The sequence below is a fragment of the Oncorhynchus mykiss genome, chromosome 11, assembly GCF_057628025.1.
Source record: "Oncorhynchus mykiss isolate SJ-2025 chromosome 11, ASM5762802v1, whole genome shotgun sequence".
Taxonomy (NCBI): domain Eukaryota; kingdom Metazoa; phylum Chordata; class Actinopteri; order Salmoniformes; family Salmonidae; genus Oncorhynchus; species Oncorhynchus mykiss.
Window position 1 is genome coordinate 44,380,377 of NC_143032.1, and position 17,332 is coordinate 44,397,708.

At 44.7% G+C, this 17,332-nt stretch overlaps 2 protein-coding genes across 13 annotated transcripts in view; both read right to left on the reverse strand.

The window, feature by feature from the left end:
* The window catches only part of LOC110535712 (family with sequence similarity 172 member A), a 246,421-nt gene extending 233,599 nt beyond the window's left edge, over window positions 1–12,822 (reverse strand). For 2 of the 12 annotated variants that reach the window (XM_021620902.3, XM_090190184.1), the window contains exons 1-4: window positions 12,684–12,796; window positions 11,855–12,007; window positions 8,595–8,696; window positions 5,426–5,526 (exon numbers count right to left, since the gene is read on the reverse strand). In XM_021620902.3, coding sequence (XP_021476577.3) covers window positions 5,426–5,526; window positions 8,595–8,696; window positions 11,855–11,966 — 315 coding nt within the window. In that variant the 5' untranslated portion in view covers window positions 11,967–12,007; window positions 12,684–12,796. Of the gene's footprint in view, window positions 1–5,425; window positions 5,527–8,594; window positions 8,697–11,854; window positions 12,008–12,107 lie in introns of all 12 variants that reach the window. The other 10 variants (XM_021620906.3, XM_090190183.1, XM_090190181.1 and 7 more) reach the window with 10 other exon arrangements.
* kiaa0825 (KIAA0825 ortholog) overlaps window positions 12,642–17,332 on the reverse strand; it is a 169,847-nt gene continuing 165,156 nt past the window's right edge. Inside the window, exon 20 of the mRNA XM_021620901.3 lies at window positions 12,642–15,637. Coding sequence (XP_021476576.3) covers window positions 15,463–15,637 — 175 coding nt within the window. The 3' untranslated portion in view covers window positions 12,642–15,462. The remainder of the gene's footprint in view (window positions 15,638–17,332) is intronic.

A 17,332-nucleotide genomic window follows, 5' to 3' on the forward strand; every position in this document is an offset into this window, starting at 1 on the left:
ATAGTAGCTATACCATATGGTTCAATAAAAAATGTTGCCTAATTAATGAAAAAAGCATCTAATCAACAATGGCATTATTACCTCTGCAGCTTGTCCAACTATTAACTTTTTTCACAACTGCCACCAACAGTTTGATGCCAGAATATTGACAACAAATACATACTGATAATGTATACAAAAATATAAAGGACATTTCATGCTGAAACCCTGATATTAAACAGAACTGGTATTCACTAAATTGATGGTTGATATTTCGGATAATGTTTTACAGCTAACCCTAATCCTTTCTCATTTTAATTTAAAAATCATCCAATTCAATCATTTCATATATTTTACATGTGATGATGCCACACAGAGGGACAGAGATAATTACAGACACCTGTGATCATCTGAAGTACCCAAAAGGGCCACCAGATGTCTTGTGATGGGTTACATAAAATCCTTGAAAGAAACCAACATTCTGGTAGTTTACTGGTAAACTTCTAAAGTTTCCAGTAAAATACCCTCGCTTTGCAACCCTAGTTACAACTGACATGGGGGGGGGTTACCCCGGGTCTGACCGTAGCTCAAAAGCCCAAACACAGACCCCAAGTGGCTTTGGAGCAGACCTGCCCTGTTCTGTCCAGTGGTGGCTAGCCATGTGGACCTGAGGAATGGGAGAGTGCCCTATTGACTGAAACTGGCTGCTTTAAGTATCGCTCTACCGCCACACTTCCCAAAAAGAGAGAGAACGACAGACAGACTTAGAAAGAGCGAGAGACACACACGAGAGCAGGCGGGTCCGGAGCTCTCTCTAAAAGCCACTTATGCAGAGAGGAGGCACACGGCGACGATATCAAAGCTGTTTACATAATGAAAGTGAGGAGAGGTCGGCATGGTTACAGTGACAGGGCCCGGGAAAGAAACGCTTCTTCTTTACGGAAGAATAGAAAAAGATGAAGAAAAATCCCCAAACAACAACAAAAACACAACGGCAGCAGTAAAGCAAAGCTACAGGAGAAGAGAGCAAAAGGAAGAATAGTGTTTATTTTAAGGGTTGGCTTGTCTAACATCAGGCTGAGATTTAAAATAGAGTCAATTGTTGTCTTACTTCAGCCCCCTCCCGCCTCGTCTTTTTATCAGTGGGGTATATGGAAGAACAAAGCTGATGCACTCCCAAAGCAATTCCCACAAGGTCCCTGTGTTGTGTCTGCCTGTATCTGGGGGAAGTTTGTTCTCCGGAGAGAGGGAGGGAGGGAGAGAGGGAGGGAGGGGGGTGTCTGCATGGAGGCTCGTCTCACTTCCTCTCCCTCTCTCCCTCCTCTCAGGCTACGCACTGTGCCGCGCTGCACTCCTTAATGGCAGTCTAATGACCACCTCAGGTGTTACCTCAGAAGCCGGCCGAGGGATAATTCACTTTTAAAGTACGGCGCCGTGGCTGCCTGTGCTTAGGCTCTCCTCCCTTCCCCACCTACCCTCCCTCCCCCCCTCTCTACCAGCCGCGCCGTGGGGTTCGAGGAGTGATGAGATGCGATAAATCAAGAGAGACAGCTGCCATTTTGCTCCTCTTTAGAGGGATCCTCTTAACTTCCAAAACAAAACGTCCGTGACTGATAGGGGTGTGTGGGCTCGCCGTTGCCATCGCACGCCCTGCTTCCCCATCTCGCTCACGGGTATACAGTAGAGCAGAGGCCTACCGCTTCCTGGCCGGGTGGGTGAAGGTGTCTGTTTCATCAGTACACATCAGTTCTACCCTCCTTTGAAAAGGTAACATGACCATACTCGTGACGATATAAGACACCAGATTGCGGATTAAATCAGCATGTACTGTTCATACGATCGATTCAACTGCATGTACAGCACACACAGGACCCACTGGTGTTAACTAGTAGCTTTGAGCTCGTCTTCGCAAAACTGGCTCTACTGTATAAAGGGCTGAGCCAACGATACACACGGCAGAGGGAGAGAGAGAGCGAAACACACAAAGAGAGAGAGATCTTCACAATACAGCCATCTGGCTGGGCCCAGGTTCATTAGAATATTGTGTGTGTGTGTGTGTGTGTGTGTGTGTGTGTGTGTGTGTCATCCCACAGATGCAGGGAGGTGGGGAGAAAAATCCTCATTTATTAACAGCTTAATTCAGCTCCATCTGGGCCTGGCATCATGCTTGTCATCTATCAGGGGGAACTATCACTTACAGCAACAATTACACTTTCACTGAGCCCTACAGGGCCCAGGTCACCCTGATTCTACACACACAGGCATGCAAGAACGCGCACCCACACACACACATAACCGCAAAGGTAATCCTGGAACACACACACACACACTCACGAACAATAGCTTATGAAGAACTGCAGAAGTGTGCATGCATGCACGCACGCACACACACACACTTGCTGAAATAGACAGACACAGCTCCAAGGGGTACTAGATAGCGTTCAATGATGCAGATCAAACAATGATCTCTCATTCGTGTGTGTGTGTGTGTGTGTGTAGTGGGTTCGGCTAAGACAATAGTGGGAAATATTAACACGAGGATCGGCTGACTGAGCACGAGGCAGGCGTTTCAATTTCCCCCGCAGCCCCCAGAGGGCCCCCCCCCCCCCCACACACACACACGCAGTAAGTTAATGCCTCCATCTCTCTCTGTTTTCCAGTCAATATCAACACCAGGACAGAACGGGTGAGGCTGAGGGGAAGGGGATCGCTCTGCTGGGCTTCAACTAGCTTCAGTTCACTACCAGGTTGTGGTTCACTCAACGGTCAAATAAAATACATCTCCTTTGAAACAACGATCAGCACTAAATGACGATCGGAATATAACTAGCATACCGTCCCCCGCCGTGCCTGTGTGTGCAGCGCAGCCTGGCGCTGCGTAGCGATGCTGCCTTGGTTCCTGTCGTACTAATGGAGACGTCAGAGCGGGGATGCTCTTGCCCCTGTTCCCTGGCCGATGGAGGCTTTTTCATGCATTAGGTTTAATCTGGCTGACAACATGCAGAGAAGACCAGGGCTTTCACACACGCCACTCACACAGATACCAGAACAAACAGCCTTTAATCGCTGTACAAGGTCTTATCCAAACAGGGAGAACAGATGTGACGCTTCTGCCGCTCACACACACGCACGCACGCACGTGCACACACACCCCCACAGGGATCGACACAATAGCAGTTTATTCAACAAACAGCACCTTAAAATATTGGCTTCGTGAGGCTGGTAGAGGTTTTCAAACAACTCAATTCAATATGCTAATTGACCACAAACTGGGACATCATAAAAACCCGTTCTTGCAGAGTACAGTGAAGGATTTGTGCTCCTTGGAAAGATCTTCGCATTTAGCTGTAAAATATATAAATAAAATGAGAATAATTATTAAAATCTGGGCCCACAATGCAATGCCCCTGCATTCAACCCCAGCTGCGAATCTTTCCTCCATGCCGGCCATCGAGACATCGTCCGCCCATTCAGACGAGGCTGAAGTGCAAATTGGACATCTGGTGCTGTGATGCCTCTCACAATGTGGCCGCCATTTCTCCCTAGCACTGCACCGTCATAGCTAGCTCTGCTCTGAAGACTGGCAGGGCCACTGAAGAGAGGGAGAGCGAGAGAGAGAGGCAGAGAGAGACGCAGAGAGAGACAGAGAGAGTGAGGGAGAGACACAGAGGGAGAGAGAGACAGAAAGAGAGAGAGAGAGAGATGATGCTAGCCCCCACCCATGCGGGTTGGGTGGGCGCTCTCTTGCTCATACACCCCCAACCCCAGGGACAGTCATGGAAGGGCATAGCATCTCCTTGCTTCCCTTTCCACCCCTGCACAATGCATATTGGGTAGTGCACCCACTCCAAGGCGATTGGTAAGATCGAGGGCATGCATGCTTCAGGACGGCCATTGTTGTGAACGAGGGCTCTCAGCTGACGGATTTTTTTGCGCTCACCTCTAAACCTTGAATTACCCAAGGCCTGATCACTCTCACACACACACAGGAGTCCTAATCAAAAGCCACGCAACTCTCTGTAACCCTACTCCAATATCTCGTTATCACCGCTAGCTTCACCATCGGCAAAGCCTTTACGTTCTCAATGAACGAGACGCCGCCACTTTTAAACCACAGAATGTCAACACCGTATTAGCTCCGTAACGAATTAACTAAACGTCTGGGCCTGCGCCTGATGTCTGAGTTCAGGAAGTATAAATGACTGTGTTCTCGGGACTACTCCAATCCGCACGACCAAAATGTTTGCTTCCGGCGTTTCAGATGCTGGCGAGATACCAGCAGGAGAAAGGGAGCCTTCAACAAAAGGCTAGTTCACAAAGGACGTACCTGGATTAGAAAAGAAACACACAGGTAATCCCACCAAAGAGTCCATCTTTCACTTTGAACTTGAAAGGACGCAGGGAACAATTAAAAGCAAAATAGCAGGGTTGCAAATGAAACAAAATGTTTACCAAAGAAAAGCATTGGTTTGGGATTAGCTCAGGCATATTGCATGGGTTGAGATGGAGTGAACGCAAAGGGAACTTTTGGGTGAGGTGTGACAGTGTGACGGGTACAGCGCACGTCAGTCAGTGCGTCAGTCCCGTCCGTCTGTCAGGGGCTAACCTAGCCTTCAGGCTGGTAATCCTGACCAACGGATATCAAATACAATTGTATTGGTCACTTACACATCTTTAGCAGACGTTATTGCAGGTGTGGCGATATACAGTATGTAGGCCTACATTGTGTGACATATGAGCTCTGTGCAGCTGCGTCTCCATATACCAGAATACTTACCAACTCTGTAGGATACATACACACACACACACACACACACACACACACACACGCGCCTGCTAGAGCAGTGAAAGTGTCGGGGCCTGGTGGGATTAAGGGTGTTTTGAATGTGAAGGTGTAAACAGCAAGAACGCTGAGCCAGTTATAAATCAGGGCTTGATCACTCAAAACACCACACACACACACACAAAGACGGGCGTCCACCGCTGCTGCCAAGGAGGATCCACCACGTCCTGCCAACCACCGTGCCCACAAACACACATCACTCTCAAGAGATGTGCCAGGCAGAGCCAAACAGAAGACAACTCCGAGAAATAAAAGAACACACACAGTCATGTGACATGGTGTGTGCGCAGTGCGTTCAATACCGCTCTGAATCAAATGAGAATTATTCGATCTGGGGAGCACAGATACAACAAAATCAACATCAAAGTTTTGCCCTTAATAATACAAAATGGCAGGGATCTATTCTCTCATTTACTTATTCAAATTCAGGGATCCATTGCTTTCCTCTTCCGTCTTGTTGTAATGAACTTCCTATCCTGTAGTAAAACGGACATTTTTCAGTAAAAACAAAAGTAAAAAATGACAATATGACGTACGCCCTGATGATCGATAGACAGAGGTAGAGAGGGATGACGACTGGGGATGAGCAGCAACAGTACCTACCTCTCCCAGGGCCTCGTAGCGTTTCTGGTTCCACCTGTGGAGATCCTCCCGGGCGTTGAACGCATACGCCTCGCCCGTCGTGGTGTGCCTCAACCTGCCCTCTGATAGGCAGACAGACCGAGGGAGAGAGGCACAGAGAGACAGACAGACAGAAACCGACAGAGGGACAAACAGAGAGACGTACAGACAGACAGACAGAGGGACAAACAGAGAGACGTACAGAGGGACAAACAGAGAGACGTACAGAGGGACAAACAGAGAGACGTACAGACAGACAGACAGAGGGACAAACAGAGAGACAGACAGACAGAGGGACAAACAGAGAGACATACAGACAGAGGGACAACCAGAGAGACAGACAGACAGAGACCGACAGAGGGACAAACAGAGAGACGTACAGAGGGACAAACAGAGAGACGTACAGACAGACAGAGGGACAAACAGAGAGACAGACAGACAGAGGGACAAACAGAGAGACAGACAGACAGAGACCGACAGAGGGACAAACAGAGAGACGTACAGACATACAGAGGGACAAACAGAGAGACGTACAGACAGAAACCGACAGGTAGACAGGAAGATAGACAGCGATAGACAGAAAGACAGACAGACAAAGAGAAAGATGGAAGGACAGACAGAAACAAAGTTAATCGAGGCCAATCATTGAGACTGTTTGAAACCCTGTCCAGGGGGGAGAAGTGGGGAAACTTATTTCAGTATCTCAAGTGTTTCTGTGCCGGGGTAGGGGTCAATCTAGCAAACAAATTGGAACATAACTTACAAATTGAAAAATCCTCGGAGAAAATAGCAGGCAGTTTCAAATTCATGGGCTGACTATCAATTAATCAATCCCAGTAGCCATTCAAAATGGAACCGGCCTCAACTATAAGCGTTCAACTTCGTTTGGAACATGCATGGCCGAAGGGTCTGGAAGGAAAACGCTGGACCAATTCCTCAGGTTCCCGAAAGTAAGGGAAAACTAAAACGCTGTTCAAACCAACTGCCGCTTAATTATGTCAGGAAAGCTAATGATAGTGTGAGGCTTGGAGCAGCGGTAGGAGAGGGGAAAAAATCTGGTGTTAGGTTTCTACCCCCGTACGGACATGCTGAAGTAGTTCCGCCCTGTCAAAAGAAGCAAACTAGCTTTGACCTTCCGTTCAAACTGAGCCCCATGCTTTTCTGCGCCTCTCTCCCTCCACGCAATTAAAAGTGTTTGTGGCTTCCCCCCCCCCCCCCCCCCCCATCTGGCAGGTACAAGGCCCGGGGATACGGGGCGCTCTTTCCAGTCACGAGTCCAATGGCCTTCTGGGACGTCTGGCAGCTCAGGCCCAGACAGCAGGTGTGGCGTAAACTCTCTATCCTTCTCATTCCTTCTTTATCTCTCGCTCTCTCCCTTTTTTTCTCCTCGTTCTGGCCTCGTCACATTTCTCTGTAGCCACATCCACCTGAGATGTGAGGAGGAGAGAGAGAGAGAACACCACAACTGTTCCCCACGCTGCCTTTGAGGCTGGGCTTTGAATGGCAGCCAATCAGCATTCTCTCATTGACCCTGGCAACTCCAATGCCACCGCTCTCTACCAGGCCTAGCCAAGCGGGGAGTGACTGGGTGCAGTGTTAGGAGTTACATTACGGGCAAAAGTGGTTGAATCATTGGGTGGAAACTAGGGATACAAACACAAATTCATAGTTTACAGGGGAGAACTTTTTAACACCTGTGTTTATTTTCATAGCCCAGGATCATTTTACAATAACAGCCAAATGAGGAACAAGCAGAGAATAATGTGATGAGGGAGAGAGCAATTCAAGACTAGTAGCTTTTTCAAGCTAAACAATTATCCCTGCGTTGGTTTAATGCCTCCAAATACAGAGGTTTACAATGAGGCCATCTATCCTTCCGTTGACACGGCAACATAAAGCACAAAACAGTGTTCAATTTAATTGTGACCTCTTAACGACTGCAAAACGCATAACGCTGAAAAACTCAAAAGTACACAACCCAAATAGCCGGAGGGTCTCATACTTTCTCAATTATTCCGCGACGGCAAACCCCAACCCCCCAAAAAAAGCATCACGTTAAGATAAAAGATTGCATAAGCATTTTCATCTCTCCCTAAATTGCACCACTTTACAACCGGTTATCGTGTGATAAATCTTACACTGCTTACTCGCCCGACCTTACAACATTTTGCTTTCATCGTTAGCTGTTAGACAACATTTAGCACCGAAAAGCCAGTTTGTCAACACGGAGAACTAATAGCTAGCTTGTGCCTAAGAGATGTGCACCGGGGGGGGGGGGGGGGGGGGGAGTTAAAAAGGCGCCCGCAGAAATGTACCTTGAAGAAATCAATTATACATTCACGGTGGAGAGAGGAGAGATCTACTAAACAACGGTGTGTGTGTGTGTGTGTGTGTGTGTGTGTGTGCGCGCGCATACGTGCTTGTGTGTATACGAGAGTTCAGCTCCATCGCCTCCACAACACGGCCTCTCAGAGGATTACGTTTCCGCAACTTTTCTCCCCTTTTCTGGCATAATTAGCATGCCGTTCTCGATTTTGGCGCTTAATTAGGTGTACGTAACCTTGGATTTCCAGTAATGAAAAACCGGAGGGCTACTGTGATGAAGCCATCATCTTTATAATTAAGATACCTGTATCAACTGTACACAGCCTCCTATATATTCATTTCATTGTCATATTTATTTTTACACTATATAGACGTAGGCTAACTTTGCTGCTGGAGTGAAGAATACCGTACAGTCATGGCAGCGCTGAGCCGGAGGGACTTTAGTTTGAATAGAAATTATATTCTTGGAGAGGAGAGTGAAGAAAGACACCCAGGCAGGCTCCTCAGAAGTGGCAGCCCGGGCCTGTTCTTAGGCCAGGTTATGCAAATCCTCCGTCAGATTGAGCGCAAGGCTGAGTAGGTTACTGACAGGCCGTATAGTACACAACATGTCCTCAGCCACAGTACAGCCACACAGTCAACAGAGACTGTGACAGAGAGAGAGACTGTGACAGAGAGAGAGAGAGAGAGAGAGAGGGAGAGCAGTTCACGAGAAAGAAAGGAGGAGGGGGAGAGGCCACTGGGGGAATATTAAGAGCCAAACACACCAGGTCTCCACCTGGGATAGAATAATCCATACATACAGAATATAAATGATATGACTTACGCTCGTTGAAGGCATACTCAAACTCTTCAAGCGTCTTGGGGAAATTGAGCGGAGGTTCGTCCTTCTTCATGAGTTCGTCCAGGTCTATCCTGGACAACAGGTCTGGGCCAGGTGTGGGGAGGGACACAAAAAAATCTATATTATCTACTTTTGCACTTAGCCTTGCTAAAACACAGAGGGCGGCCTTTTCGTGGTGCAAAATCATGGTGCAAAGTGCAAAAAAATACCATAAACCTCAATCTATTAGCATGATTTAATATGACATTTTTTCTTCAACAATGTGTCATATAAGGAGGCAACTACTTATGTGTTGCTCAGTTTAAACTCTTTACAAACATTTTCCTTCTTCTAAACACACATTGTTTTAAATTAAATCACACACACAGATTGAGGTTTACAGTGGTTTTCCGCACTTTGCAATGATTTTGCAACACAAACATGTTGAATCAAAGGCAGTCATACAGAATATAGGCCTAGCTTCATCTCATCTCTTGCTTAATGTTTGTTCGTTTTTTTATGGATCCCAGGACTCCCAGGGGCCATACTTGTGAACTTTTGCTTAGACCATGGCTTAAACCATTAGTCTAAAATGGCTAGCTGCTAGCTTTTCTCACAGATCAACCTGGCCAAATTACCCACGATGCTGAGGACCCCCAGCTGAGCAGACAATTATCCGGTAACAAATTGACAAATCAACCCATCAGAGACCTTAAAAAGTAGAGCCCCCATCCAATTGCATTTGTTCAACAGGTCAAATTGGCCACCAGAAAAGCAGATTGTTAAACCAGCCAACTGCTTGAAGTGTGCCAATATATTGTTGCATGATGCTTCCTTGACTAGGCTACGGTTTTCGCATACATGACAAAATTACACGGGTTTTGCACATCCATTTAACATGCATCCATGCACTGAAAAAGACTAGGAGAATTATATAACACCTAACTTTGCATTCAGACATCGCACAAGTCAAAGACTCTCGCTGTGTGGTCAAATAGCAGTCATACTGCTAGCCTGGAGTGGTATGGTGGCTTTGAGTTGGAATCCCATTTGGGTCAAGATCATTTTTAAAAGGAGAAAACCCTCCATTGCTGGTCCTCAATTGAAATACAGCAAATGTGACGAAGTAGCCGGTTATCAAGACCCATATAAAACCTTAAAGTGTCATTTTGCCTATATTCATTGTGGTGGCTGATATTTCTGTATTAGACCTATCCATAGCCTGTGTTTTGGTCTGAGTGTTGCCTGCACTTCGATTCACAGTACAACCACAAAATAGCTATTTAAACCGACGTTTGGCTATCGTGTCCAAAAAAAGGGTGTCGATATAGGTGTACACTAGCACAGCTAAAAACACATCCATGACAATGAAGAACGCTCTGTTCTTGATCGGAATGTCTATATATGTCTATATGACTGGCCAGTCAGTCGATAGCATGTTACAAAATTGACAGGAAAGCACAATCAAATGATGTCTTTTACTGCATCGGCGTGGTGGGAAAAGTACCCAATTGTCATACTTAAGTTACTGTCACTTAACATACTGTGACAATTGTTGCTGAGATAACCATCTTGGTTGAACAGACTGTAACTAATTAAAAAAGGATAGGTATTCAGTGCTATTGTAGTGTTTCCTCTCATTATAGCATCATAATATACACTATCACTAATTGGGCCTATTACAAAAGGAAACAAAACCTAGGCTATTGGACATGGTTAGCGGTCATAACAACAACAAAAACACTGATTGCTACATACCTTTTTTGACTTTTGCATGAGCAACACCCTTCGAATAATATAACTTATGCCTCATGAGCTTAGTTCAACTGTGTTACCCCACCAGAACCCAAAATATAATCTTGTTAACTCCATTATTGTTTGTCAACAAAGAAACGTAAACACACCGTATAGCCTGGTTAAAACCATCATGTTGATATCAGGGACGTCCTTGCACCCATAGCGCAGCAGGAATTAGTATTATTGTTTGCCTGATTCCCAAATACGTTTTTCTCCTTTTTTGTTTTCCAGGTTTTGGGGAAAACATTTTTTATTTTTATTTTTTATGCTTATACTTATTTAATAGAAAAACAACCAAACTGAATGTTCTAAGTCCATAAACATGCTTAAACCACATCAGGAGACCACTTTGGGATCTGGAAAATAAACCGAACACATTTGGATTTTGGGGTGTAGTTACCCTTTTACTGCCATTGTTTTTGATTAGTGGTGTTTCTGCAGAGCTCATATAACTGCAGAGTTCGCTAAACAAATGGCCACTGGATTGATGCAAATAATCATGATATCATTCTGCCAGGTAGGCATACGCTACTTGGTAGTTAAAATATAACCAGAAGGTTACAATTAGCATCATTGCTAACGGCTACAGAAAGTGTAGACATGTATGCGCGCACACACACACACAGAAATAAGCTTTTTGTGCTTATAGAACATTTCTGGGATATTTTATTTATCTCATGAAACATGGGACCAACACTTTACATGCTGCGTTTGTATTTTTGTTCAGTATAAGTTCAATAAATGTAGTTTTCCTACGACGTTCAATAGATTTTGGAATATTGTTGAATTCCGAGATTCCGTCCGCGTTCTTCACAATGCAGACTTCATAGGGCCTTAAGAGTGGTTACAATACTCCAGCCCCATCCCTCAGCTGTTTACCAAAAACGGAGGTGGGGTTCTTGCTTTGTTATTGTTTGAACTACAAATTGCCCCTTTAATAGTCTCCCGATCTGTTCCATATAAATGGTTGGTGTTTAGCCTTTATAGGGAAAAGCATCCTAAATAGGCCTAGGCTTTACCAGTCAACTCAAACATGGCTATGTGTGTCCCATCTTTACTGGAAACTGTAGGAAAGAAAGCAGTTGAGGAGAACATCTCTAACCGATAGGCTTCAGCCTAAGAGAGCAAACACATTTCTCCCTTTAGCAGGATCAGACTAAAGTCCTTCCTACTCGAATAGACTAAAGTCCCCTCTGCAAACAAATGTTGATGCAACCAGTAGGCCTAGCTGACAGACAGTAGGAGCGGGCTGAAGATAGTTATGATGAACCCACCACAACTTACACTTTTCACAAGTCTCCATTCACCCTGATAACACACAATACTTTGGACACCAATGAACACAAGTTTACTCGTTTATCAATTACTTTCAAGCTGTGGGTGTGCAATGTGAAAGACAACATTTTTAGGGTACTATACACAAACCCCCAGTCACTCATCTGCACAAGGAAGGAAATACCAGTTACCTAGTTGCTCACCTTTCAGGGCAGTAGTTTTCTCTTTATTCTCTTGGCCGGGAATCTGGGCCATAGTTATCCACAAAATGAACAGTATAAAAGTACAGGGTCGAGTAAGCATAGATCTTCTCTTCTTGTGGATCACTGATGGTTTGCGTTACTCTACATGGAAGGGAATAGAAAAGGATTGGTTGTTTGCAGAACAGTAGTTAGTTACAATGTACTTTAACAACGAAATTGTTTGTATTGTAGAGGTAGGTACATTATAGTGAAGGCAGCACATTCGTTTGTAATAATAGTAACAAGGAATGATTTCACACAGGTATGCAGAAGGCATGGTATCCATCTTGAGTAACGTTAGTTCGCCAGGCACACAGAGCAAACCACTTCCCCTTACAATTTCATTTCTTGACACCACTGTTGTAACCATACTGCGGTACCATAACGACTATCGTGTAGTTATTGCATAGCCTAATTTAATGTGGACTACTTAGCTAGCGAAACAATTAACATGCAGAAGTGTGCAACTTAGTTAACTAGCTAGCCACCTTAGCTAGCTGAAGTACCAACATACATTGCCTTGCGAAAAACCCGTATGTTATAATTTATACAAAGCAGGGCAGGCGACTGTCTGGGTCGAAAGACAGACACAGGCAACCCAGATGTATTCATGCACAAAACAACAACCAAACGCTAGGGACTGAGAGTGCATGCATGCCAGCGAAGGCACGTCCAAGAGAGAAGCATTCGTTTCACACGTGTGCACGGCCGAAGTAAAATGCCAGTGAGACGCTACTTTATTTCACAGTCATGCATTTATTTAGCTTCAAACACATACCACCACTACAAGCGAATATCCCCAAAAAATAACAATAAGCCAGCACCCCCTGCTTCCTTAAAATGTACAACAACAAAAAAACAGGAAGGGAATCTCAGAATTGGAAGCTTCCGGGTTACCGAGACAACCACCCGGAAAGAATATTTAAAGGGACAGCTCCACGCTGTTTCACCCACCATGTTTCACATTGGAATAATCAGATGTGTACACATTCGATATACATTCCACTTTCTCATCCTATGCGCCCACCACCACCAGCACATCCCTGCAACACTGTTTTCAAAAGTATAAGCAGTTTTAATCCTCCTAAATAAACATTATATCCCAAAGGCGAGATAGGTCTGCTGTTTGAATAACTATGTGTCCTTACAATTGCTCAGGGATATCAAAGACTCATAACTCCTGGAGAAGCATATTCTCATCCTGAACATTAGAATGAAGCTCTTCTTTGGAATTCCCTCCCGTGTAGACAAAACCAAATCAAAGCTTCCATTCTGTCCTGAGAATAGAGGAGAGAAGCCCATTATGTAAACCCTCAAATCTTACAGGAGCAGTGGCTTAATACATTTCTACACCAATATGAAAATAATGATTTGCTTTTCGTTATTTTATATTAAATGTAAGCAGCACAGTTTTTCAGATGGAGCAAAATAATAGTTTTGTTGTTAGTATAAGTATTCTACTAGTAGTTCATATACTGTATGTATCCTACTGATCATACATTTGAATGAAACTAGGAAAAACAGCAACATATCTGTTCTAGTTGACACACTATGTATGTGCAGCGGAATAAATAGCAATGTAATGTGATGAAATCATGAAGAAAATATATTTATTCTTTTCATGTTTAATTCTGGTAGATTCTGTCTCATCTCATGAATAAGAAAATGCAGAAAACCTGGAAACAAAAAGTATCACAAATCACAAATAACAAACTATGCTCTCAGCGCACAAATGTCTGACTGATGTTATATGGTGGGACACGTTCTGGTGACATTGTGTAATCATAACACATCTTTTCCTCTAAATCGGGGGATTTGAAGTTACTTTTTTGGGGAACTGGGAAAGAAATATGCTGACACCAATGCCTTTACACAAGCTTCTTCAACTTCAGTGATCACATAGTCCCTGGATAAACATATTCTCAAGCAAACAAACTCTGCCTCCAAACCAGAAACCTGTCCCGTGGAAGTGCACCAAAAATATGAAATCCCAGTGATAACAAACAAGGAGAAGAGAGTGTGTCTCTGGGTACACATACATGAAATCATTCATGCAAGTACACACACACACGCAGGCAAGCCCAAACACACACACACACACACACACACACACACACACGCACACACGCAGGCGAGCACACGCGCATATTCACACACCCAGGGTTTGGAAGTAACCGATTACATGCAATCGGTTACATGTCATTTCTTTTCTTTTTTTTTTAACTAACTGCAATCAGTAACGTTACCCCCCCCCCAAAATTGTAATCAGATTACAGATACTTTTGAAAAAATGCATGATTACTTTTAAATTCAGAAAATACATAATGACACCTTTCTCCTTTCTCAATGACATTCAACTCAGCATTGAAAAAAAAAATGCTCAAGATGAAGTTTGATCCACCTGAGGGAGTCTGACCACAAGTCAGAGGCCACTACGATGGCACACCAAACGCTTTTGATGGATCCTTTTTGTCTTCTAATGCCTCTTAAAACCCTTCACACTCAAGTTATAAAATACGATGTTACAGTGTTAGGCTTTCACGGGGTAATTCAGAGGAAAAATATCGTAATTTTGGTGTGCATAAAAAGGAGTCATGAGTGCATTTAGGTGCGTGTTTCCGCGGCAAATGTCCTTCACAATAAACAAACATAGGTTCATTCTGTTCAGAACAACCCAGGGGTGTGACGCCATGTCATATTCTAACTGTACATCAAACATGGGGATCGTGATTTGGAAATGCGAGGTGCTTGTATGACATCAAAGTGGTATTTATTCTAATCCTCAACGTCTCATCTTTCAAAATACATCGAGTCATTTTAATTTACAGCATTTCCCTCACTCAGACAACAAAAACGTTGCAAATTGTGCCCGATTACTGGGAGGGATGGGGGAAAATTCTTGTCATGCGCGATGCTCAAATTCAGAACAGCTGTCAGTCAAACCACATACTGTGCCAGATCCAGAGTTCTGAGTCATGTATAGAATTTTACTGTACAGCCATTACATTCCAATTTTGGCACTTGTTAAAAATCTGCAATTGTCACTCCCTATACGGGTATGAGTGTAAAGTGCTACATGGAAAGTAATCCAAAAGCAACTGAAATTAATCAGATTTTATTTTTTATTTTATTTTACCTTTGTTTAACTAGGCAAGTCAGTTAAGAACAAATTCTTATTTTCAATGACGGCCTAGGAACAGTGGGTTAACTGCCTTGTTCAGGGGCAGAACGACAGATTTGTACCTTGTCAGCTTGGGGGTTTGAACTTGCAACATTCCGGTTACTAGTCCAACGCTCTAACCACTAGGCTACCCTGCCTAGTGGGTAATCCAAAAGTTGCGTTACTGATTACAACTTTGGACAGGTAACTAGTAACGGATAACATTTTGAAAGTAACGTACACACACACACACACGCACGCACGCACACACACACACACACACACGCGCACACGCACGCACACGCACACACAGCTTCTCCCTTAGCTGTACTGTGCAGACGTTACAATGTTTCTCGTTTAACACAAAGGGCCTTTTGGAGGAAGGAGTGCAGCAGATTTAATTGATGATGTTTGCTGCTGCATGCTGTTCATCCTGGTGCTGCCTGGGTGACTCCGGAGGTGGGGGGGGGGCGCCTTGGGATCCAGGGCTCTGGTTGAAGTAGGCTTTCTGCAGCTCCTCCACCAGAGGCTTCTCTTCATCTTCCAGAACTGCACCATACTGCATCTCCCACCTGGAACACACAGACAGACAGACAGACAGACATATACACAGTGCTTAGTTAGTTACCAGAGTTTTCTGTCATCTATAACACACACACACACATCACAGCTCTGTCTGACAAAGAAAGACAGAGACAGAGACACACACACACACACACACATACACACACACACTTCTCCCTCAGATTCTGCCAGGTTCAGCACAGAGATCAAGCGGAGAATACTCCAATGCCCACACCACATGCACACATGCACACTGCACTCTCGCAGATGTACAGCGTTGGCATGAAAACCAAGATGTACACTGTGAAGTTTTCATATGGGAACGTGTCTTGGTATTTCAGAGTGTACAATATGTCAGATTCTGAGCTTTCACTGTCAGCCTGTGCATAGAACTCTATGTTTTACATACAAGCGTGAGAGGACTGCTCCCAAAAGAGATTCTAGGAAACATCAACACAGTGGAAAATGAGGAAGAAAAACAGAAGCTTTCTCTCTGACAATGTTGAAATATTGATGTGGAGTGCACATACCCTGGTGGTTCACTTCACCTGCTAATCTCACAGCATACAACTCCTGACCCTCTGGTGGAAAGCACAGGAGCACAGCACAGTAGACAACTCATAAGGGACAGGTATGATCGGTGTTGATCTGGTTTTAGACTTCAACAGATAGATCAGGATTTTGGCAATGACGCCCTGTATCTACTTCCCCAGAGTCAGATGAACTCGTGGATACCATTTGTATGTCTGTGTGTGTGCAGTTTGAAGGAAGTTGATAGCTACTGTGGCGTTAGCATTGTCTTTTGCGAAACCCCCTCTAACTTCCTTCGTACTGGACACAAGTACATACAAATGGTGTCCACGATTTCATCTGACTCGAGGGAAGTAGATACAGGGCCTCATTGCCAAAATCCCGAACTATCCCTTTAAGGTGCCTAACTCCTTTACCTTTCCCTGTCCCTCTTCTCCCTCTTCTCTCTTTTTCCACTACTTTTCTCCCTCGAGAGAAAGCCGGCCCTTTGACATGTGACTGTGGTCAATCAAATGTTAATATCTATATGGAGAGAGAATGAGCGCAAGGTAGAGTCATGTCGTCCTATCTAAAGAGAAGTCTATCGAACTGTAAATGATTGCATTTTCATTGCAATCTCTGTCTCCTTTTATTGCCCCCCCCCCCCCCCCCCCCCATCCCACCCCCACCTCCCTCGCCTATATATTCACCATATCTTCAAACGGGGGAAGGTAGACGTATTGTATATGTGTGAGAGGGAGAGCTTTGACTACGTGACGCATTCCATGCATACAAAAGAGCGGGCTCCTCCATGCGAGCGCTTTGATGGAGTTTCTGCCTCAGTCATTGTGTGTATCTGGCCGAATCAGACATCCTCTTTCTCTTCCTCTCCTGCACTGTCACCGTGGTAATTACCGTCTATACGGGGAGGATTTGTTTATGTAAATATGTGCACTTGATGCATGGGGCCCTTCGCACATGTCTGCTCTCTTCTCCACGGCCTCTTTTTCTCAGTCTCTTCTCCCTCTCCATCTCTCCCTCTCTCTATCACCGAGCCAGTGGACTGTCACCTGACAGACAGACCAACGAGGGGGAGGATGAGGGGTGGAGAGGAGAGAGGGGGGGGGGGGGTTAGTTAAGTCAGCCTCTCCTTATGACAACTCTATACCTTCCTGAAGCCACCACACACTGAC